Source organism: Coregonus lavaretus, assembly GCF_964263955.1.
Source record: "Coregonus lavaretus genome assembly, contig: HAP1_SCAFFOLD_282, whole genome shotgun sequence".
Taxonomy (NCBI): Eukaryota; Metazoa; Chordata; class Actinopteri; order Salmoniformes; family Salmonidae; genus Coregonus; species Coregonus lavaretus.
The window spans coordinates 182,351-206,624 of NW_028162929.1; the positions used below are offsets into that span (position 1 = coordinate 182,351).

General features: G+C 46.8%; 2 protein-coding genes across 2 annotated transcripts in view; both read left to right on the plus strand.

The window, feature by feature from the left end:
• LOC311118679 (BTB/POZ domain-containing protein 3) overlaps positions 1-24,274 on the plus strand; it is a gene marked incomplete at its 3' end in the record, with an annotated part of 445,507 nt that overhangs the window by 85,026 nt on the left and 336,207 nt on the right. The window lies entirely within an intron of this gene.
• Positions 13,031-24,274, plus strand: part of LOC311118677 (isthmin-1-like) — a 35,609-nt gene continuing 24,365 nt past the window's right edge. The window contains exon 1 of the mRNA XM_084193466.1: positions 13,031-14,285. Coding sequence (XP_084049592.1) covers positions 13,971-14,285 — 315 coding nt within the window. The 5' untranslated portion in view covers positions 13,031-13,970. The remainder of the gene's footprint in view (positions 14,286-24,274) is intronic.

Here is a 24,274-nt window from a genome sequence, read left to right on the forward strand (position 1 = left end):
CAGTAACAGTAACAGTAGTAGTAACAGTAACAGTAACAGTAGTAGTAACAGTAGTAATAACAGTAGTAGTAACAGTAGTAGTAACAGTAACAGTAACAGTAGTAGTAACAGTAACGGTAACAGTAGTAGTAACAGTAACAGTAACAGTAACAGTAACAGTAACAGTAACAGTAGTAGTAACAGTAATAGTAACAGTAACAGTAGTAGTAACAGTAACAGTAACAGTAGTAGTAACAGTAGTAATAACAGTAGTAGTAACAGTAGTAGTAACAGTAACAGTAACAGTAGTAGTAACAGTAACAGTAACAGTAGTAGTAACAGTAACGGTAACAGTAGTAGTAACAGTAACAGTAACAGTAACAGTAACAGTAACAGTAGTAGTAACAGTAACAGTAGTAGTAACAGTAGTAGTAACAGTAGTAGTAACAGTAACAGTAGTAGTAACAGTAGTAGTAACAGTAGTAGTAACAGTAACAGTAGTAGTAACAGTAGTAGTAACAGTAACAGTAGTAGTAACAGTAGTAGTAACAGTAACAGTAACAGTAGTAACAGTAACAGTAGTAGTAACAGTAGTAGTAACAGTAACAGTAGTAGTAACAGTAGTAGTAACAGTAGTAGTAACAGTAACAGTAGTAGTAACAGTAGTAGTAACAGTAACAGTAGTAGTAACAGTAGTAGTAACAGTAGTAGTAACAGTAACAGTAATAGTAGTAACAGTAACAGTAGTAGTAACAGTAGTAGTAACAGTAACAGTAGTAGTAACAGTAGTAGTAACAGTAACAGTAGTAGTAACAGTAGTAGTAACAGTAGTAGTAACAGTAGTAGTAACAGTAACAGTAACAGTAGTAGTAACAGTAACAGTAACAGTAGTAGTAACAGTAACAGTAGTAGTAACAGTAACAGTAGTAGTAACAGTAGTAGTAACAGTAACAGTAACAGTAGTAGTAACAGTAACAGTAACAGTAACAGTAGTAGTAACAGTAACAGTAGTAGTAACAGTAGTAGTAACAGTAGTAACAGTAACAGTAACAGTAGTAGTAACAGTAACAGTAACAGTAACAGTAACAGTAGTAGTAACAGTAACAGTAACAGTAGTAACAGTAACAGTAGTAGTAACAGTAGTAGTAACAGTAACAGTAGTAGTAACAGTAACAGTAACAGTAACAGTAGTAGTAACAGTAGTAGTAACAGTAACAGTAGTAGTAACAGTAACAGTAACAGTAACAGTAGTAGTAACAGTAGTAGTAACAGTAACAGTAACAGTAACAGTAGTAGTAACAGTAGTAGTAACAGTAACAGTAACAGTAACAGTAGTAGTAACAGTAACAGTAACAGTAACAGTAGTAGTAACAGTAACAGTAACAGTAACAGTAACAGTAGTAGTAACAGTAACAGTAACAGTAGTAGTAACAGTAGTAGTAACAGTAACAGTAACAGTAACAGTAGTAGTAACAGTAACAGTAACAGTAACAGTAGTAGTAACAGTAACAGTAACAGTAACAGTAACAGTAGTAGTAACAGTAGTAGTAACAGTAGTAGTAACAGTAACAGTAACAGTAACAGTAGTAGTAACAGTAGTAGTAACAGTAACAGTAACAAAAACAGTAGTAGTAACAGTAGTAGTAACAGTAACAGTAACAGTAACAGTAGTAGTAACAGTAGTAGTAACAGTAACAGTAGTAGTAACAGTAGTAACAGTAACAGTAACAGTAGTAGTAACAGTAGTAACAGTAACAGTAGTAGTAACAGTAGTAGTAACAGTAGTAGTAACAGTAACAGTAACAGTAGTAGTAACAGTAGTAGTAACAGTAGTAGTAACAGTAGTAGTAACAGTAACAGTAACAGTAGTAGTAACAGTAGTAGTAACAGTAACAGTAACAGTAGTAGTAACAGTAACAGTAGTAGTAACAGTAACAGTAACAGTAGTAACAGTAACAGTAGTAGTAACAGTAGTAGTAACAGTAACAGTAACAGTAGTAGTAACAGTAGTAGTAACAGTAACAGTAACAGTAGCAGTAACAGTAGTAGTAACAGTAACAGTAACAGTAACAGAAGTAGTAACAGTAGTAGTAACAGTAACAGTAACAGTAACAGTAACAGTAGTAGTAACAGTAGTAACAGTAACAGTAGTAGTAACAGTAGTAGTAACAGTAACAGTAACAGTAGTAGTAACAGTAGTAACAGTAACAGTAGTAGTAACAGTAACAGTAACAGTAGTAGTAACAGTAACAGTAGTAGTACCAGTAGTAACAGTAACAGTAGTAGTAACAGTAGTAACAGTAACAGTAGTAGTAACAGTAACAGTAGTAGTAACAGTAGTAGCAACAGTAACAGTAACAGTAGTAGTAACAGTAGTAACAGTAACAGTAGTAGTAACAGTAGTAGTAACAGTAACAGTAACAGTAGTAGTAACAGTAGTAGTAACAGTAGTAGTAACAGTAACAGTAGTAGTAACAGTAACAGTAACAGTAACAGTAACAGTAGTAGTAACAGTATTAGTAACAGTAACAGTAACAGTAGTAGTAACATTAGTAGTAACAGTAGTAGTAACAGTAGTAGTAACAGTAACAGTAACAGTAGTAGTAACATTAGTAGTAACAGTAGTAGTAACAGTAGTAGTAACAGTAACAGTAACAGTAACAGTAGTCGTAACATTAGTAGTAACAGTAACAGTAGTAGTAACATTAGTAGTAACAGTAACAGGACATTGTGTGACTGTAAAGTCCATTCCTTGACCCACATCGTCTGTTACAGACAGGGCATATGAAGTGTCCGATTGTGGGTGTACTGTAGGGGGATTGTGGGTGTACTGTAGGGGGATTGTGGGTGTACTGTAGGGGGATTGTGGGTGTACTGTAGGGGGATTGTGGGTGTACTGTAGGGGGATTGTGGGTGTACTGTAGGGGGATTGTGGGTGTACTGTAGGGGGATTCCTGGCTTCATGTCTCTGAAGACGCTTTCTTTCCCGTAGCTCATTCCTTTCCTCCTCGAGATTCTGCACTCTCAAGTTTCAAGTCCTGCTCAAGCTTCTGCACTCTTTGCTGGCAGAGCTTAGTTGGTCCCTGCAGAACACTGGCCATACAGCCACAGCTGGCCGTACAGGCGCCCTTCAGCATCCTGATGACGTGACCGAGCCAGCGGTGATGGGGGATGGCAGCCTCCATACTAATGCAGTTGATTTTCCAGAGTACGTCTGTATGGGGCACTCTGTTATGCCAGGTTATCCCCAGGAGGCGTCTGATTTTGTATTTTCACCTTTGTTTAAGCAGGGAGCAGATGCTCTTATCCAGAGCGACTTACAGGAGCAATTAGGGGTTAAATGGCTTCGCTCAATGGCACACAGGCAGATTTTTCACACAGTCGGCTCGGGGATTCGAACCAGCAACCTTTCAGTTACTGGCCCCACACTCTTAACCGCTAGGCTACCTGCCGCCCTACAGTCTCTTTGCATAAACTCATCAATAAACAGCAATGACACTATACATATTACATATCTATCTAGATACACACCAGCTGCACACTACATGAAAAGCAAACCAAAACACGAAACGAAAAACACAATCATATGAAACAAACACATTCTTCAGTAAAAAGGCCCTCTAACATCCTCCTGAATCGCCCTACAGGTTACCAACTCCACCAACTTCAGGGACATTTGGAGATCATTACACACGAGAGGTGCAAAACAAAAAGCAGATTTACTTAACTGGGTGGAGATTGAAGGGATCTCTCTCCAGGGTTAGTGTCACGATCGTCGGGAACAGAGGACCAATGCGCAGCGTTATTTGCGAACATGCTTTTATTTATGATTACACGAACAAAATAACTAAATCGATACGTGACGTCCAACGGTGCAAAACACAAACCTACACAGGAACAAGATCCCACAAACACTGTGGGAAATCTGGCTGCTTAAGTATGGTTCCCAATCAGAGACAACAAGCAACAGCTGATACACGTTGCCTCTGATTGAGAACCACACCGGCCAACATAGAACTACAAAACTAGAACGAAAAACAAATGAAAACTCACACCCTGGCTCAACATACTAGAGTCCCCAGAGCCAGGGCGTGACAGTACCCCCCCCCCAAAGGCGCGGACTCCGGCCGCGCCAACCAAACACCACAGGGGAGGGACCGGGTGGGCACTCCGCCTTGGCGGTGGATCCGGCTCCGGGCATGATTCCCACTCCCTCTCCAACCCCCCAAAGTACCCCTGGTCCGGTCTGACCCTGCTGGCCGGAGCTGGACTGAACACCGGTGGAGCGGATTGCTCTAGCTCCGGCGTGGAACCGGTGGAACAGGCACGGGCTGTGCCGGACTGACGACGCACACCACTGGCTTGGTGTGGGGAGCAGGAACAGGCCGAACCGGGCTGACGATGCGCACCATAGGCTTGGTGCGTGGAGCAGGAACAGGCCGGGCCGGGCTGACGATGCGCACCATAGGCTTGGTGCGTGGAGCAGGAACAGGCCGGGCCGGGCTGACGACGCGCACCACAGGCTCGATGCGAGGAACAGGAACAGGCCGGACCGTACTAGGGACACACACCACTGGCCCTACGCAGGGATCAGGAACGGGCCGGACCGGACTGGTAACACACCCCAGTACCTCTCGCCGTGCCTCTACACTTTCCCTCTCCTCTGTGACCAGTGGCCCCCTTAACCTGGCGGCCTCCTCTGCAAACCCGCTGGACCGCTCTATCGCGGCCTCCTGATGCCCCGTCGTCCACGGCGTGAGCCCCCCCCTAAAAATGTTCTGGGGGTCTCTCCTCCCCGTGGGCCAGGCCCAGTCGAGGTTGATGTCCTTTAGCAATATTTCTGGCGCTGGCTCCTGGACACGCTGCTTGGTCCAGTGTTGGTGGGATCTTCTGTCACGATCGTCGGGAACAGAGGACCAATGCGCAGCGTTATTTGCGAACATGCTTTTATTTATGATTACACGAACAAAATAACAAAATCGATACGTGACGTCCAAAGGTGCAAAACACAAACCTACACAGGAACAAGATCCCACAAACACTGTGGGAAAACTGGCTGCTTAAGTATGGTTCCCAATCAGAGACAACAAGCAACAGCTGATACACGTTGCCTCTGATTGAGAACCACACTGGCCAACATAGAACTACAAAACTAGAACGAAAAACAAATGAAAACTCACACCCTGGCTCAACATACTAGAGTCCCCAGAGCCAGGGTGTGACAGTTATCCAGCCCTGAGTCTGGGTCTGGTAACGTATACGTCTGAAGGTTAACAATGAGGTAAGGTATGGCAGAAGTTTATGCAAGAGGGCTTTATAGACAAAAAGAGTGCAATGTATCGATCAGCCTACTTTGATACAAAATGCAATGATGTGTCCTGAACCTATCACCTGTAATAAAGACCTAACCCATTGGGCACAAACTGGTTGAATCAACGTTGTTTCCAAGTCATTTCAATGACATTACGTTGAACCAATGTGGAATAGACGTTGAATTGACGTCTGTGCCCAGGGGGTACCGAACTCACTGGGCGCCAGAAGATGCAAACAAGTCCATTGGTGGTCTATTACCAGAATGCTAACAAAATTAGCACAGGTAATAGTGAATTTCCATGGATGCTGCTAGCTAAATATGCTAACAAGCACAAACAAAAATGTTTTTATTGCAAAGACAGGCACACTGATGAGAGCGAAGAGGATAAAAAAATGCAAGGAAATCAAAAGATAGATGGCACCTGTACAGACAACTGATCCAAAGGGCTTTGACTTCTCAAACACGGCAGAAAGCTGTACAGATAACTGATCCAAAGGGCTTTGACTTCTCAAACACGGCAGAAAGCTGCACAGATAACTCATCCAAAGGGCTTTGACTTTTCAAACACGGCAGAAAGCTGTACAGATAACTCATCCAAAGGGCTTTGACATCTCAAATACGGCAGAAAGCCGTCAATTCAGCCCCTTACTTAGATAACTAGAAAGATAGACTTCGGTGTCGCGTTAACGTTTTTGACTCAGGAAAAAAAAGATACAACGAATAACAAATATCTTGCTGCGTTTTTGTAAATGCATATCTAAAATGCATCTTCATGTAATTTCTGTTCGGCATCAGACTAATTTTGGGCTTCAGTTGCACTCCTCCACTAGGACGAGAATTCACAAAGAGGCATTCTATCAGCTGATTGATGTGTAGCTACTTTTCATGCATAGTTTTAGCAAAAAGACCTTGCTTGTAAGCTCATTTAGGCTACTTGTGTGGCTGCCAGCCAAATAGCGTTGCACTTCTGTTGTCATCTGATGACAATGAAGCTATTTTCTGCCGAATGTGTTGCACTAATGTATTTTCTGTGAAGGAAAACTTTAGTTGCAATGAAGCAAAAAAAAAGAAAAAGCATTGACTTTCAATATAAAACGCGACCCCTGTCAATACACAGCTGGACTCACCTGCTCCCACTTTCTCCTGTTGTGTTATCTACAAACAAACACGTGATTGGCTCAACTGTTCTGGGGGACTACGGTAAGCTTCATCATGTAAAATAATGACAGGTGAAATTAATGCAGTCTGCTTGATCTTCTAACATTTTGCACAAGTTGACTGCAGTTATTTACTTAAAAAATGTATAGACAAACTTTAAAGAAGTACTTTCAACGGTATTGACTGTATTCGAAAAACCACTCCGGTATACCTCCCAAGCCTAGTGAGACAGTCGAATCCAGTGGCAAGGGGGAAACCCAGAGTTACACAGGCAGGAGGCTGCCGGAGCTTCAGTTTTGCCTGTCGTGGCCCCGGCAGCACATTGCTTTTCTGTCATGTTGTGCTCACCTAGCGTTTTTATCTTCTCAGACTTACCCACAAGGTCGATGCCAGGGTGTGTCCACATAACGTGGGCCTGCACACCACACCTCTGGGAACCAAAGCAGCTCCGAGATCCTTAGCCTGGGGCAGCAGAGACACCTATTTACCGTTTGTTGTTGCCACGAGGAAGCCTGATAGGAGTCTTGGTGAAGGAGAGACAAGAGAAGGCTTACGCACAGAGCTGCTTCCCGGCATACCGCAAAGGCTAGCCAGCGGCGGCAAGCTGTAAGCAGAGGGGAAGTAGGCATGCAGCTTCCCCTCTGATTACTACGCTATTCGCATCACTACACCCTGTGGCCTTGCCCACACACTTAGCACACAAACACACAAACACACACACAAACTAAAACCATACAAAGTCCTATTGAAGCTAACACCAAGTCCATTAAAAGTAACTGATTACTGTAATTACCATTGATTATAATGGAACCCTGGGGCCTGTTCTACCTCAGATTAGATGATGATCCATGTTGCTGACTGTGTGTGATTGTGTGTGTGTGTGTGTGTGTGTGTGTGTGTGTGTGTGTGTGTGTGTGTGTGTGTGTGTGTGTGTGTGTGTGTGTGTGTGTGTGTGTGTGTGTGTGTGTGTGTGTGTGTGTTCTGTTATTCTTTTTACTTCAGACAATTAATTATAATAGATAGTAGTTCTTCATAATTATGTTACTATATGATTATCATAAAAGTGGTTTTAAAACAAACCCACCCATGTTTAGAGCAGTTTGGCAACACAGACGTATCTAACCGTAGACGTGCTTGTTTTAATGTAAACATGGAAGACAGTGAATTGTTCTGTCCGTATCCTCAGCGACTTTCTCGGTATGTCTAGATGCTGTACATGCAATAGCCAAGACTAAGAAAAAACCTCCCGTCCGAAAATATACAGAAAGTCCTCATCTTGAAATATCAGATTTACTGGAAAGTTGTTTCGCTGATCAGTAGCCACAAAGAACCACACACAGGATGAATGAACCACGGACAGGATGAATGAACCACGGACAGGATGAATGAACCACGGACAGGATCAATGAACCACACACAGGATCAATGAACCACAGACAGGATGAATGAACCACACACAGGATGAATGAACCACACACAGGATGAATGAACCACAGACAGGATGAATGAACCACACGCAGGATGAATGAACCACGGACAGGATGAATGAACCACGGACAGGATGAATGAACCACGGACAGGATGAATGAACCACAGACAGGATGAATGAACCACAGACAGGATGAATGAACCACAGACAGGATGAATGAACCACGGACAGGATGAATGAACCACACACAGGATGAATGAACCACGGACAGGATGAATGAACCACGGACAGGATGAATGAACCACAGACAGGATGAATGAACCACGGACAGGATGAATGAACCACGGACAGGATGAATGAACCACGGACAGGATGAATGAACCACAGACAGGATGAATGAACCACGGACAGGATGAATGAACCACAGACAGGATGAATGAACCACGGACAGGATGAATGAACCACGGACAGGATGAATGAACCACGGACAGGATGAATGAACCACGGACAGGATGAATGAACCACACACAGGATGAATGAACCACGGACAGGATGAATGAACCACGGACAGGATGAATGAACCACGGACAGGATGAATGAACCACGGACAGGATGAATGAACCACGGACAGGATGAATTAACCACGGACAGGATGAATGAACCACAGACAGGATGAATGAACCACAGACAGGATGAATGAACCACAGACAGGATGAATGAACCACAGACAGGATGAATGAACCACAGACAGGATGAATGAACCACGGACAGGATGAATGAACCACGGACAGGATGAATGAACCACAGACAGGATGAATGAACCACAGACAGGATGAATGAACCACAGACAGGATGAATGAACCACGGACAGGATGAATGAACCACACACAGGATGAATGAACCACGGACAGGATGAATGAACCACAGACAGGATGAATGAACCACAGACAGGATGAATGAACCACAGACAGGATCAATGAACCACAGACAGGATGAATGAACCACAGGGATTCTCCAAGTAGTGTATTGTAAGTTACCATGACAATAGCATTGAACTCTGAAGATATCATTCTTATTGCTATAGAATCTCTGATGTTTGGAGCCTGAAGGCCTGCCCTGCCCTGCTCTGTTCTAGACCTCCTCCTCCTCTTCTTCCTCCACCTCCACCTCCTCACACTCATCCTCCTCCTCCACTTCCTCCTCCTCCTCTTCCTCCAGAAGGGGGAGCAGGCGGATATGTCAGTCATTTTTAGGCACAGACTGGTACAGTCTGTTTGGTGGTTGATGTGGTGTCTTTTCAACCTCCTTTAGTCAAACACTTCTTACTGAACAAGCCCTGATCTAATGCTATTTTGCTTCAGACAGGTCCTGCTGGCTTTAACATCAGTTAGCTTAGCCTGGCTCCCATCTGTTAGCTTAGCCTTGTTCCCATAACTTAGCTTAGCCTGGTTCCCATCAGTTAGCTGTGCTCTCATCAGTTAGCTTAGCCTTGCTCCCATCAGTTAGCTTAGCCTGGTTCCCATCAGTTAGCTAGCCTGGCCCACTCCAACTCAGTTAGCTAGCTAGGCCCCCTCCAAGTCAGTTAGCTAGCCGGGCCCACTCCAACTCAGTTAGCTAGCCGGGCCACCTCCAAGTCAGTTAGCTAGCCGGGCCACCTCCAAGTCAGTTAGCTAGCCGGGCCCCCTCCAAGTCAGTTAGCTAGACGGGCCCCCTCCAAGTCAGTTAGCTAGCCGGGCCCCCTCCAAGTCAGTTAGCTAGCCGGGCCACCTTCAAGTCAGTTAGCTAGCCGGGCCACCTCCAAGTCAGTTAGCTAGCCGGGCCCCCCTCCAAGTCAGTTAGCTAGCCGGGCCCCCTCCAAGTCAGTTAGCTAGCCGGGCCCCCTTCCAAGTCAGTTAGCTAGCCGGGCCCCCCTCCAAGTCAGTTAGCTAGCCGGGCCCCCCTCCAAGTCAGTTAGCTAGCCGGGCCCCCTCCAAGTCAGTTAGCTAGCCGGGCCCCCCTCCAAGTCAGTTAGCTAGCCGGGCCCCCTTCCAAGTCAGTTAGCTAGCCAGCCACCCTCCAAGTCAGTTAGCTAGCCGGCCCCCCTTCAAGTCAGTTAGCTAGCCGGCCCCCCTCCAAGTAAGTTAGCTAGCCGGGCCCCCTCCAAGTCAGTTAGCTAGACGGGCCCCCTCCAAGTCAGTTAGCTAGCCGGGCCCCCTCCAAGTCAGTTAGCTAGCCGGGCCACCTTCAAGTCAGTTAGCTAGCCGGGCCACCTCCAAGTCAGTTAGCTAGCCGGGCCCCCCTCCAAGTCAGTTAGCTAGCCGGGCCCCCTCCAAGTCAGTTAGCTAGCCGGGCCCCCTCCAAGTCAGTTAGCTAGCCGGGCCCCCTCCAAGTCAGTTAGCTAGCCGGGCCCCCTCCAAGTCAGTTAGCTAGCCTGGCCCCCTCCAACAGGTCTGGAAAACAGATGTCCAGCCTCCCCAGCCTCTCCACATTCCCAGCCTCAAACCACTAGCACTCTCTTAAAAGGCACTCAATATTAACAGAAAGGGAGAGAGGCCGGTATGGTCTGCAATGCTCTGCCTGGTTGAGTCCCAAATGGCACCCTATTCCCTACATAGCGTGCACCTTCAGGCCCTGGTCAAAATAAGTGCACTACATAGTGCACTACAAAGGGTGCCATTTGGGACATTACCTCTCAGAAACATCTGTCTAGCTAGACTCTAATGGGTCAGGCCCCACCAGCAGCTCTGTCTGTCTGTCTCCCTCCCTCTCCGCTTGCCCTGTGTCTGTCTGCCTGCCTGCCTGTCTCCCTCCCTCTCCGCTTGCCCTGTGTCTGTCTGCCTGTCTCCCTCCCTCTCCGCTTGCCCTGTGTCTGTCTGCCTGCCTGTCTGTCTCCCTCCCTCTCCGCTTGCCCTGTGTCTGTCTGTCTGCCTGCCTGTCTCCCTCCCTCCCTAATTGCCCTGTGCCTGCCTGCTTGTCTCCCTCCCTGCTTGCCTGTCTCCCTCCCTCCCTGCTTGCCTGTCTCCCTCCCTCTCTGCATGCCCTGTGCCTGCCTGTCTGTCTGTCTCCCTTCCTGCCTGCCTGCCTGCCTGCCTGCCTGCCTGCCTGCCTCCCTCCCTCCCTCCCTCCCTCCCTCCCTCCCTCCCTCCCTCCCTCCCTCTTTGCCTAGCTGTCTTTCTGTCTCCCTCCCTCCCTGCTTGCCCTGTGCCTGCCTGTCTGTCTGTCTCCCTCCCTCCCTGCCTGCCTGCCTGCCTGTCTGTCTCCCGCCCTGCTTGCCCTGTGCCTGCCTGCCTGTCTCCCTCCCTCCCTGCATGTCTGTCTCCCTCCCTCTCTGCTTGCCCTGTGCCTGCCTGCCTGTCTCCCTCCCTCCCTGCTTGCCTGCCTGTCTCCCTCCCTGCTTTCCTGTCTCCCTCCCTCCCTGCTTGCCCTGTGCCTGCCTGCCTGTCTCCCTCCCTCCCTGCCTGCCTGTCTCCCTCCCTCTCTGCTTGCCCTGTGCCTGTCTGTCTGTCTCCCTCCCTGTCTGCCTGTGTTTAGATGTTCTTTTGAACCTCAGCTCTGTGCAGGCTGTACTTATTGGAATGGCATGTGGCTGGCTGCTATTCTGAAGGGGGATCCTCTGGTAGACCTTTGATGTCCAGACACCTGTCAGTACAATGTGTCCAAGGCTGCAGATTCTCTATCTTCCAAGGGCTCAGCTGTGTGGAGATGTGGGCTATAACGGAGCTAACGTTATCACTTGTTTGTGCGCTATGACCCCGATACACATAGCCACAAGAAGAAAACAAGGTAGCTCCTGATCTGCCGGGGAGGGGTGGAACCAGCCATGACTAAGCATTTTTAGGTCCAATATATAAGACGTCAGCATTTCCTGTTCATTGGGCTCTCACCCTATCCACTTTGGTGTGCGTATTGTGACCAGCTCCCTTATCGATACGTTTTTAATAAAGTTAATATTCTGATTGGTGATTGACCTCGTCTCTCCTCATTATTGATTAAAATATCCACCACAGTGCCAAACAGCCGAACCCTCCCCCCCCGCCAAAGACCTAAATGAACAAGAACATCACAAAATGTTGCCATAATATATGCTGGGAAGCATACGGTAAGCTTTAGCCTACACATAGAACTGAATTAGCTGACCATCTTGAGATGGCGAGTCAGTCAGTCGGGGAGAAGTCCTCAACTTCAAAACGCTGTTCTCTCTATAGCAAAGCTAGCTAAGCTTACATCGCTGTAATCACTACTGGCCTTGTTTGTTGTGATTGAATGGCAAAGACACACCCAAGAAACACCCACATCAAACCACACCCCTAAGACAACTCTTGTTTGCCTTCAGTCTTAATGAGCATTGATGAAAAATAAGGCCCAATCAGGAAGTGCAGTCGCCCTTTAAAGTGACCATTTGTTTTAGGGAAGTGCACTATCGGGAACTGAAAGTAGATCCTACTTGGTGATCAGTGATCAGGTTCTTTGAAGAGGGCAATTTAAAAAAACAAAGTGCTTAAAAGGTGATCAGTCTCTCGCACACCATTTGTCTTGCTGGGGTGTAAAGCAGACCCATCTTTCCTGATGGTGTGTAGATCAGCAGGAAATAGACACAGATGCAAATAACAGTGTCTCTCAGTCACCCACTATGGCCTAGCAGGCCTGGTCACTCTTTGGGCATGTTTTTGTTTCATATTTGAAGGTTGGCCACATAATTTATTTTTGCTAATGTAGCCTAATAGCTTAAATGTATCATGTATAATTTGTAACATCTTTCACGTTTGAAGTCGATATGTTCAGTTCATACAATTACATCGGGCAACATGTGCAGATACCGAGGCTACAGAGCGGGTTGCCTGGTGACTTGCTTGTGATTCGCGCATGGTGATTTGACTTGCCACCTTTGACTAGAAGGGTGGCAGTTAATGTCAGAAGTTACTTTTCGTAGCGGTTAGAACTTATGCAGCAGGTTGAGAGAATTAACGTAACAGGTTAGGATAATTAAGTTCAGGTTTGGAAAATAGTTAGGGTTAGCTAAAATACCCCCAGAAATCAACTTTCGACGTCAATTTGACATAAACGGTATCTCTCCTAGCGAAAGGGAGAGAAAGGGGGAGGGGGACTTGATAGCGAACCAGCAGAGGGGCGGATAAATAAACACTGGGAGCGCACTGCGAGAGAAAACAGCCAGAATAGGAGTGTGGACTGGCTGCGGTTTGGTTAACACTATTTGGACTCCGTGAGGAACGGGACGCACTTCGAGCTTGGATTGGATAGCTACTGGTTTTATGCTGCGCGGAACTCAGCCCAAAACTACCACCACCAAGTCTATATTCGCGACTACAGGATGGATTATGGTTGTGGTTGAAAAGGAGGACTCTTCAAACTAGAAAATATTATTTTTGGGGGGAGGGAAGGGGGGGATCCACTTCTTGGCGGTTGGATGGTGTGCGAAAGGTAGCCACACCATCTCGTTCATTCCCTGCGCAAATTCAAAATGACGTTTTTGGATAGAGGATAGCCTATGTCATGCATTAGGGATAATGTGTCCAAACCAAGGAGTGCTGCATAACAGATGAGAGAGAGAGAAGGGAACGAGAAGGTTTGATTCTAAAGCTGAGCCAAGGTCTTCGGGTAAACAGTGGAGAATGCGGTGGGGGAAACACGGGGCTGGAACTGGGCTCCAAGATTCTTGATCGTGGAGAGGACTCCACCTGGAGTGCAACAAGCGATAGCCTACATGCTTATAACATGCTAAATTGTGCGCAAAAAAAATTGTCCCGCTGTTATTTAATCACGTTACCCATGCATGGGCAGTTTTACACAGTCGCCCTGACAGCATTTGGAGAATTAAAACTTTGGAGATCCCACGCCAACATAGAAGAGGCATAGTTGAAGGGGATTCCACAGGGATACCAAAGGAAACCTTGCTGAATGGACCTTTAACTTTGGCTTAAGGTGATCCTTATTATACATCGAAGCCGCACTCACTTTTTGGCACATTTGAAGACCGCTCTCCACCGAGGCTGGTCTGATGTAATTCAAAAGAAACAAAATCAACCTAACATTACCTAACTGATCCCAAATACAAACTTTTGACCGATTTTATTTTCTGGATTACTCTGTTCTATGTCCTATCCCCCATTTCCCCTTAAAATTGTAATTCTGAACCCCGAAGTGGCTCCTAAGTGGTGTTGTGGCTCCTCGCCCGCAGCGGATCCGGAGCTGGGAGTGTCTGCAGCGGGAGGTGTTGGCGGAGGACCCCCTGTCACACCGCAGGGACCCAAGACCGGTCAGGTCAAAAATATGGTTCGATTTGCGGCAGAACTGTTGTTGATTTTAGGACTTCTACTTCTTACCTTACATATCACGGTGTTACGGAGCAGCCCGCTGCGCCAAGGGAATGTAACTTTGAGCCAGGATCAGCATACAGCGCTTGCAGAGGTGAGTGCTATTTATTATTATTATTATTATATTCTGTCTGAACCTGCAGTGCAGGATACGTTGCAGGAACTCTTTAGGCTATTGTGTTTGGGTTTAGGGCTCAATATCAAAATCGGGAATAAGCCTGTAACTTCTATTCTATGGGATCCACAGTCCTGTCCGGAAATGTAACTCTGTGTTGTTTATTTTTATTTTTAATCGCACTGCTTTGCTTTATCTTGGCCAGGTCGCAGTTGTAAATGAGAACTTGTTCTCAACTGGCTTACCTGGTTAAATAAAGGTAAAAAAAAAAAAAATGCTTCTGTGACACATTGGGTATGATATGGAAAGTGAAAATGGTCTATTTAACTGACCACAGAGTTGGATAACCGACATGACATATTATGGATGAACACATTCCCAGAGGGTCATTCTGAGTCCTTAGGGTTGGTGATATACAGACCCGTTACTCAACTGGTGGATCGGATCCAGACCCAGAACGGGGTCAATACATGTCCCAATTAAAAAAATAGTATATATATATATATATATATATATATATATATCCCAGGGGTGTCCTTAGGGTTATATATAACATTTTTTTTACTCAGTCGGGCTTCGACCCCTGGTATCATATAAACCACATAAGACATGGAAGAATGCATACAATTGCAGGAACTGAGCTTTAAAACTGCAAAAATAATCTCTGCCCCGTGCAAAATGTGCAAAATTGCGGGAAATTAGCTTTAAAACTGCAACATTTTCTCTCCGCCAACAAGAGGGGTGTGAACAGTTTGGGGTCCCCATGGGTTGGGGGTTTGTTACTACGCCAGTAAATTACATTATCCAGTCGGACCTTTGCCACCTAGGAAACGTGCGTGACCGGACCTTCCCAAATAGTACTCGAGTACCCCTGATATACAGTATAAAGAGGCAGTCAAAGAGCCTCAGCCCCCCCTGGGAGAGGCTGGTGGGAAGAGGTGAAATGGAAGATGGAGAGAGGGGTCAGGAGGTCAGAGTCCACTCACCTTCGTCATAGCCCCGGGGGTTCCAGGCCCTAGCTGCAGGCACTACTCTGTCATCACAGGCCTCGTCACTGTCACCCTAGTCTCCTCCTTGGGGGGATGGGGAGAGAAGTCAGGTCAGCCCTGGGGGTACACACCCTGCCCGCCACATCCCAATGGTGTGGTCTGTAGTCCTAGAGTAACACAGGCAGACCCTGTTAACACTGCTCTGAGGGTTTTCTGGCTTCACATGACTATTATATTCACCTCTGTTGGAGTCCTTCTGTTGGAGTCCTTCTGTTGGAGTCCTTCAGTTGGAGTCCTTCTGTTGGAGTCCTTCTGTTGGAGTCCTTCCGTTAAACCATCGTTATACTGCAGCTTTACATCTCTTTTTGTCTCCCCATTTGAACTCGGATCCATCACATTTCATCCCCTCTGATGACGGGAAATGTGTCTGTTTTGTTCAGGCAGACCCTTGTATCCACCTCGCCTTCTGGATGATAGCGGGGTGAACAGGTCGTGGCCCGGGTGGTTGTTGTCTGGATGATAGCGGGGTGAACAGGCCGTGGCCCGGGTGGTTGTTGTCTGGATGATAGCGGGGTGAACAGGCCGTGGCCCGGGTGGTTGTTGTCTGGATGATAGCGGGGTGAACAGGCCGTGGCCCGGGTGGTTGTTGTCTGGATGATATTGGGGTGAACAGGCCGTGGCCCGGGTGGTTGTTGTCTGGATGATAGCGGGGTGAACAGGCCGTGGCCCGGGTGGTTGATGTCCTTGATGATAGCGGGGTGAACAGGCCGTGGCCCGGGTGGTTGTTGTCTGGATGATAGCGGGGTGAACAGGCCGTGGCCCGGGTGGTTGTTGTCTGGATGATAGCGGGGTGAACAGACAGTGGCTCGGGTGGTTGTTGTCTGGATGATAGCGGGGTGAACAGGCTGTGGCCCGGGTGGTTGTTGTCTGGATGATAGCGGGGTGAACAGGCCGTGGCCTGGGTGGTTGTTGTCTTGATGATAGCGGGGTGAACAGGCCGTGGCTCGGGTGGTTGTTGTCTGGATGATAGCGGGGTGAACAGGCCGTGGCTCGGGTGGTTGTTGTCTGGATGATAGCGGGGTGAACAGGCCGTGGCCCGGGTGGTTGTTGTCTGGATGATAGCGGGGTGAACAGGCCGTGGCTCGGGTGGTTGTTTTCTGGATGATAGCGGGGTGAACAGGCCGTGGCCCGGGTGGTTGTTGTCTGGATGATAGTGGGGTGAACAGGCCGTGGCTCGGGTGGTTGATGTCCTTTATTATCCTTTTGGCCTCTCTGTGACATCGGGTGCTGTAGGTGTCCTGGAGGGCGGGTCGTTTGCCCCCTGGTGATGCGTTGGGCAGACCGCACCACCCTCTGGAGAGCCCTGCATGTTGCGGGTCGGTGCAGTTGCCGTACCAGGCGGTGATACAGCCCGACAGGATGCTCTCAATTGTACATCTGTAAAAGTTTGTGAGGTTGAAAAGTAGCCTAGTTAATTTTAAGTGGAAAAAGAACCCTGCTGAAAATGAATCTGTAATCAGGTGTATAGCCGACAGCCGGCGCTAATGGAAAACACTGGGATTACAGCCTGGGACAGGGGCAGGTTGAAGATGTCAGAGAAGACACCCGCCAGCTGGTCAGCAAACACTCTGAGGACGCGGCCAGGGATGCCATCTGGGCCGGCGGCTTTGTGAGCATTCACTCTTGAGAGTTTTCCTCACGTCAGCTTTGGAGAGTGAAAGCAGCTGGTCACCTGGAGCAGCGAGAGTCTTCCTGGATGACTCGGTATCGTCCGCCTTCGAAGCGAGCATAGAATGTGTTGAGCTCGTCTGGGAGGGAGGCTTCGGTGGGCACCACACAGCTGGATTTGCCTTTGTAGTCTGTAGTCCTTGCCACATGGGACGCGAGTCTGATGAGTTGTTGAACATCAATTCAAGTTTGAGTCTCTGTTGTCTTTTTGCGTCCCTAATGGGTTTGAGGAGCTCGTACCTGCTTGCGTTGTACGCGCCGCGCACCACCGAGTCATCTGACATTGAATGCTGCCGTACAGGCTCTCAGCATTGTACGGATATCTCTGTTCGTCCAGGGTTTTTGGTTAGGGTATGTCCAGATTGTTATTGCGGGTACATCATCATTATTATTATTATTATTATTATTATTATTATTATTATCATCAACACATTTCCACATTGACGATGTGTATTCCTCAATGTTGATGGATGAGTCCTGTATTGATGAATCTTTGAACATACAGTATTCCAATCAGTATTCTCAAAAACTATCCTGCAGCGCTGAGTCTGCCGCCTCTGTCCAGTGCCTCACTATTCTCTGTGTTGGTGACTATGAAGACTGCTTCCGGGTGAGAGGATTCTTGCTGGCTAATAATCTCACAGTTCGAGGAGTGCCACCTTCGTGTTAGCTTGTGGCGGTATGTACACAGCTGTGATAATAACACACGTGAATTCCCTCAGCATATAGTGGGGTCTGCATTTTAGCATCAAACTCCAGGTCGGGTGAACAGGAGATCGAGATGTTTTCAACTTCTGTACACCAGGAAGTGTTGATGAGGAAGTGTTGATGAGGAAGTACACACCTCTACTCTTACCAGAAGCCGCCATTCGGAAAATGGAAACACGTCCGTTAGCCATGTCTCTGTAAAAACAAAAGACAGCATTCCCTGATGTCCCTCTGCGATTGATGCCTTGCTCTGAGTTCACAACTGTTTTTTCCCCCAGCAATTGGACATTAGCCAGGATGCTAGGAAGAGGAGGCCGTGTAGCCATCAGGATGCTAGGAAGAGGAGGCCGTGAAGCCATCAGGATGCTAGGAAGAGGAGGCCGTGAAGCCATCAGGATACTAGGAAGAGGAGGCCGTGAAGCCATCAGGATGCTAGGAAGAGGAGGCCGTGTAGCCATCAGGATACTAGGAAGAGGAGGCTGTGTAGCCATCAGGATACTAGGAAGAGGAGGCCGTGTAGCCATCAGGATACTAGGAAGAGGAGGCTGTGTAGCCATCAGGATACTAGGAAGAGGAGGCCGTGTAGCCATCAGGATACTAGGAAGAGGAGGCTGTGTAGCCATCAGGATGCTAGGAAGAGGAGGCCGTGTAGCCATCAGGATACTAGGAAGAGGAGGCCGTGAAGCCATCAGGATGCTAGGAAGAGGAGGCCGTGAAGCCATCAGGATGCTAGGAAGAGGAGGCCGTGAAGCCATCAGGATGCTAGGAAGAGGAGGCCGTGTAGCCATCAGGATACTAGGAAGAGGAGGCTGTGTAGCCATCAGGATACTAGGAAGAGGAGGCCGTGTAGCCATCAGGATACTAGGAAGAGGAGGCTGTGTAGCCATCAGGATGCTAGGAAGAGGAGGCCGTGTAGCCATCAGGATACTAGGAAGAGGAGGCCGTGAAGCCATCAGGATGCTAGGAAGAGGAGGCCGTGTAGCCATCAGGATACTAGGAAGAGGAGGCTGTGTAGCCATCAGGATGCTAGGAAGAGGAGGCTGTGTAGCCATCAGGATGCTAGGAAGAGGAGGCTGTGTAGCCATCAGGATGCTAGAAAGAGGAGGCCGTGAAGCCTTTTCAGCCGGGCTACATGTCGGCTGGAGTGGTGTAAAGCTCTCCGCCATTGGACTCTGGAGCAGTGGAAACGCGTTCTCTGGAGTGATGAATCACGCTTCACCATCTGGCAGTCCGACGGATGAATCTGGGTTTGGCGGATGCCAGGAGAACACTACCTGCCCGAATAATGGAGGAATAATGGTCTGGGGCTGGTTTTCATGGTTCAGGCTAGGCCCCTTAGTTCCAGGGAAGGGAAATCTTATCGCTATAGCATACAATGACATTCTAGACGATTCTGTGCTTGCAACTTTGTGGTAACAGTTTGGGGAAGGCCCTTTCCTGTTTCAGCATGACAATGCCCCCGTGAACAAAGCAAGGTCCATCCAGAAATGGTTTGTCGAGATCGATGTGGAAGAACTTGACTGGCCTGCACAGAGCCCTGACCTCAACCCTATCGAACACCTTTGGGATGAATTGGAACGCCGACTGCGAGCCAGGCCTAATCGCCCAACATCGGTGCCCAACCTCACTAATGCTCTTGTGGCTGAATGAAAGCAAGTCCCCGCAGCAATGTTCCAACATCTAGTGGAAAGCCTTCCCAGAAGAGGGGAGGCTGTTATAGCAGCAAAGGAGGGACCAACTTTGAATAGGTAACTCTGGCGGAAGTAACCACCAGCCCCAATAACACTGACTCAGATCCACTTCTAGTAGAAACCTCCAACCCCAATAACACTGATTCAGATCCACTTCTAGTAGAAACCTCCAACCCCAATAACACTGATTCAGATCCACTTCTAGTAGAAACCTCCAACCCCAATAACACTGATTCAGATCCACTTCTAGTAGAAACCTCCAACCCCAATAACACTGATTCAGATCCACTTCTAGTGGAAACCTCCAACCCCAATAACACTGATTCAGATCCACTTCTAGTAGAAACCTCCAACCCCAATAACACTGATTCAGATCCACTTCTAGTGGAAACCTCCAACCCCAATAACACTGATTCAGATCCACTTCTAGTAGAAACCTCCAACCCCAATAACACTGATTCAGATCCACTTCTAGTAGAAACCTCCAACCCCAATAACACTGATTCAGATCCACTTCTAGTAGAAACCTCCAACCCCAATAACACTGATTCAGATCCACTTCTAGTGGAAACCTCCAACCCCAATAACACTGATTCAGATCCACTTCTAGTAGAAACCTCCAACCCCAATAACACTGATTCAGATCCACTTCTAGTAGAAACCTCCAACCCCAATAACACTGATTCAGATCCACTTCTAGTAGAAACCTCCAACCCCAATAACACTGATTCAGATCCACTTCTAGTGGAAACCTCCAACCCCAATAACACTGATTCAGATCCACTTCTAGTAGAAACCTCCAACCCCAATAACACTGATTCAGATCCACTTCTAGTAGAAACCTCCAACCCCAATAACACTGATTCAGATCCACGTCTAGTAGAAACCTCCAACCCCAATAACACTGATTCAGATCCACTTCTAGTAGAAACCTCCAACCCCAATAACACTGATTCAGATCCACTTCTAGAAGAAACCTCCAACCCCAATAACACTGATTCAGATCCACTTCTAGTGGAAACCTCCAACCCCAATAACACTGATTCAGATCCACTTCTACTAGAAACCTCCAACCCCAATAACACTGATTCAGATCCACGTCTAGTAGAAACCTCTAACCCCAACAACACTGATTCAGATCCACTTCTAGTAGAAACCTCCAACCCTAACAACACCAGCCCAGTGATGGATCGCAATAGAGCTCAACATATCATAAAGAAAAAAAGGTGTGGAGCTGAAAGTGGAGATTTGTTTTCACTTGGCTCCACTGTCTATTTCCACAGATGGATTTAGTCTCATAAGTGTTGTTAGAAGTGTTGGACTGAGTGTGGTGTGTGTGTGTGTGTGTGTGTGTGTGTGTGTGTGTGTGTGTGTGTGTGAGTGAGTCTTGCAGTGTTTAAATGACCCCATATCCTGTTTAGAGCCCAACAAATCCTGATCATCAGGTCTGTGGTGGCAGATCGCATCATTATTCTTATTTTAAATGTTTTAATTGTCACTCTTCTCCCATATTTAGCTTTTTATGACTTTGTTGGTACGCTTTGATGCGTTCCTTGCAATTGCGTGACCAAAATTGACATTCTGGGTTGGTTTAGATGAATCCAGATGTTTTATATCTTTAGTACAATCAGTCTTCTTTTGATTATAGGGAAGGTCAGTTTCATTCTTTCCACCTGTCTTGTCTGAAAGCCCTTTAAACTAGATAGAGCACCTCCTCTACTAAAAGGTACTACACAGAGATCATTCTGCATGGATAAGGCAGGTGGTTGTCTAGTGAATTCAATGTGAGGTCCAGAGTGTACCATCTCTCGTTCTGTGGTTATTTCTGCTCATAATTTATCCGTACTCGGCACCCTTTCCCTTTAATTTACCCATATTGTCCCAGGGAGGGTGCGTTCTGGCTGGGCCCTAACCGCTCCGAAAGGGGGTCTCTTAACGCCCAACACCTCCACATCAGAATGTGGCCGAGCTGACACTCTGTCCGTGACTGGTCACTGCAAACATACAATGCTGCGGCTATACACTGCCTCTTTCTCCTTTTCAGGATCCTGGCCTCTGTCTCGTTCACACAAAAAAAAACACAAAATGGTCTGCTTTGATCTTTATTTTCTGCCAGCCCCAGAATGGAGGGAGGGATGATTGCTGGCTACTTGTAGCTGTCTGCCTGCCTGTCTGTTCAATCCTGGAGTAATTGCTCCTTCAGTGTGTATGTGACAGAGGACACATGCCTCAGCCCCGTGTTGTAGGGACCCATTTACTACCCCGTCAGACTACTGTGTTTTCCTGTCGGACAGAATGGGGTCTAGCGTGTGTTTGTCAGGCTATGGACTGAATGTTTTTCTGTCCACCAAGAAGAGGGAGGCAATTATTTTGCAATGTTTTCTCAGGTTTCTCTGTTGTATAGACAGAGCAGGGCCGTAGTATTTTGGACAGAAATAAAACCGTCAAAGAACCATTTGTAACGAAGACACAGGGAGTCAGGAAGCAGGTGCAGAAGGTGAGTTAAATAATAATAATAAACATGAAGAAAATATATCAATCTGATGTAGCTAAACGGTCCTCTATGGGGGGACAGAGGTATATCAATCTGATGTAGCTAAATGGACCTCTATAGGGGACAGAGGTATATCAATCTGATGTAGCTAAATGGTCCTCTATGGGGGGACAGAGGTATATCAATCTGATGTAGCTAAGTGGACCTCTATGGGGGACAGAGGTATATCAATCTGATGTAGCTAAGTGGACCTCTATGGGGGACAGTTGTATATCAATCTGATGTAGCTAAGTGGTCCTCTATTGGGGACAGAGGTATATCAATCTGATGTAGCTAAGTGGACCTCTATGGGGGGACAGAGGTATATCAATCTGATGTAGCTAAGTGGACCTCTATGGGGGGACAGAGGTATATCAATCTGATGTAGCTTAGTGGTCCTCTATGGGGGACAGAGGTATATCAATCTGATGTAGCTAAATGGACCTCTATGGGGGACAGAGGTATATCAATCTGATGTAGCTAAGTGGACCTCTATTGAGGACAGAGGTATATCAATCTGATGTAGCTAAATGGACCTCTATTGGGGACAGAGGTATATCAATCTGATGTAGCTAAATGGACCTCTATTGGGGACAGAGGTATATCAATCTGATGTAGCTAAGTGGTCCTCTATGGGGGGACAGAGGTATATCAATCTGATGTAGCTAAGTGGTCCTCTATGGGGGACAGAGGTATATCAATCTGATGTAGCTAAGTGGTCCTCTATTGGGGACAGAGGTATATCAATCTGATGTAGCTAAGTGGTCCTCTATTGGGGGGACAGAGGTATATCAATCTGATGTAGCTAAATGGACCTCTATTGAGGGGACAGAGGTATATCAATCTGATGTAGCTAAATGGACCTCTATAGGGGGACAGAGGTATATCAATCTGATGTAGCTAAATTGACCTCTATTGGGGGACAGAGGTATATCAATCTGATGTAGCTAAATGGACCTCTATTGGGGACAGAGGTATATCAATCTGATGTAGCTAAATGGACCTCTATTGGGGACAGAGGTATATCAATCTGATGTAGCTAAGTGGTCCTCTATGGGGGACAGAGGTATATCAATCTGATGTAGCTAAGTGGTCCTCTATTGGGGACAGAGGTATATCAATCTGATGTAGCTAAGTGGACCTCTATGGGGGGACAGAGGTATATCAATCTGATGTAGCTAAGTGGACCTCTATGGGGGGACAGAGGTATATCAATCTGATGTAGCTAAGTGGACCTCTATTGGGGACAGAGGTATATCAATCTGATGTAGCTAAGTGGACCTCTATGGGGGGACAGAGGTATATCAATCTGATGTAGCTAAGTGGTCCTCTATAGGGGACAGAGGTATATCATTCTGATGTAGCTAAGTGGTCCTCTATAGGGGACAGAGGTATATCAATCTGATGTAGCTAAGTGGTCCTCTATTGGGGACAGAGGTATATCAATCTGATGTAGCTAAGTGGACCTCTATGGGGGGACAGAGGTATATCAATCTGATGTAGCTAAGTGGACCTCTATTGGGGACAGAGGTATATCAATCTGATGTAGCTAAGTGGACCTCTATGGGGGGACAGAGGTATATCAATCTGATGTAGCTAAGTGGACCTCTATAGGGGACAGAGGTATATCAATCTGATGTAGCTAAATGGACCTCTATAGGGGACAGAGGTATATCAATCTGATGTAGCTAAGTGGACCTCTATGGGGGACAGGGATATATCAATCTTATGTAGGTACAGTGGCTTGCGAAAGTATTCACCCCCTTGGCATTTTTCCTATTTTGTTGCCTTACAACCTGGAATTCCAATGGATTTTTGGGGGGTTTGTATCATTTGATTTACATAATATGCCTACCACTTTGAAGATGCAAAATATTTTTTATTGTGAAACAAACAATTAAATAATACAAAAAAACAGAACTTGAGCGTGCATAACTATTCACCCCCCACAGTCAATACTTTGTAGAGCCAACTTTTGCAGCAATTACAGCTGCAAGTCTCTTGGGGTATGTCTCTATAAGCTTGGCACATCTAGCCACTGGGATCTTTGCCCATTCTTCAACACAAAACTGCTCCAGCTCCTTCAAGTTGGATGGGTTCCACTGGTGTACAGCAATTTTAAGTAATACCACATATTCTCAATTGGATTGAGGTCTGGGCTTTGACTAGGCCATTCCAAGACATTTAAATGTTTCCCCTTAAACCACTCGAGTGTTGCTTTACCAGCATGCTTAGGGTCATTGTCATGCTGGAAGGTGAACCTTCGTCCCAGTCTCAAATCTCTGGAAGACTGAAACAGGTTTCCCTCAAGAATTTCCC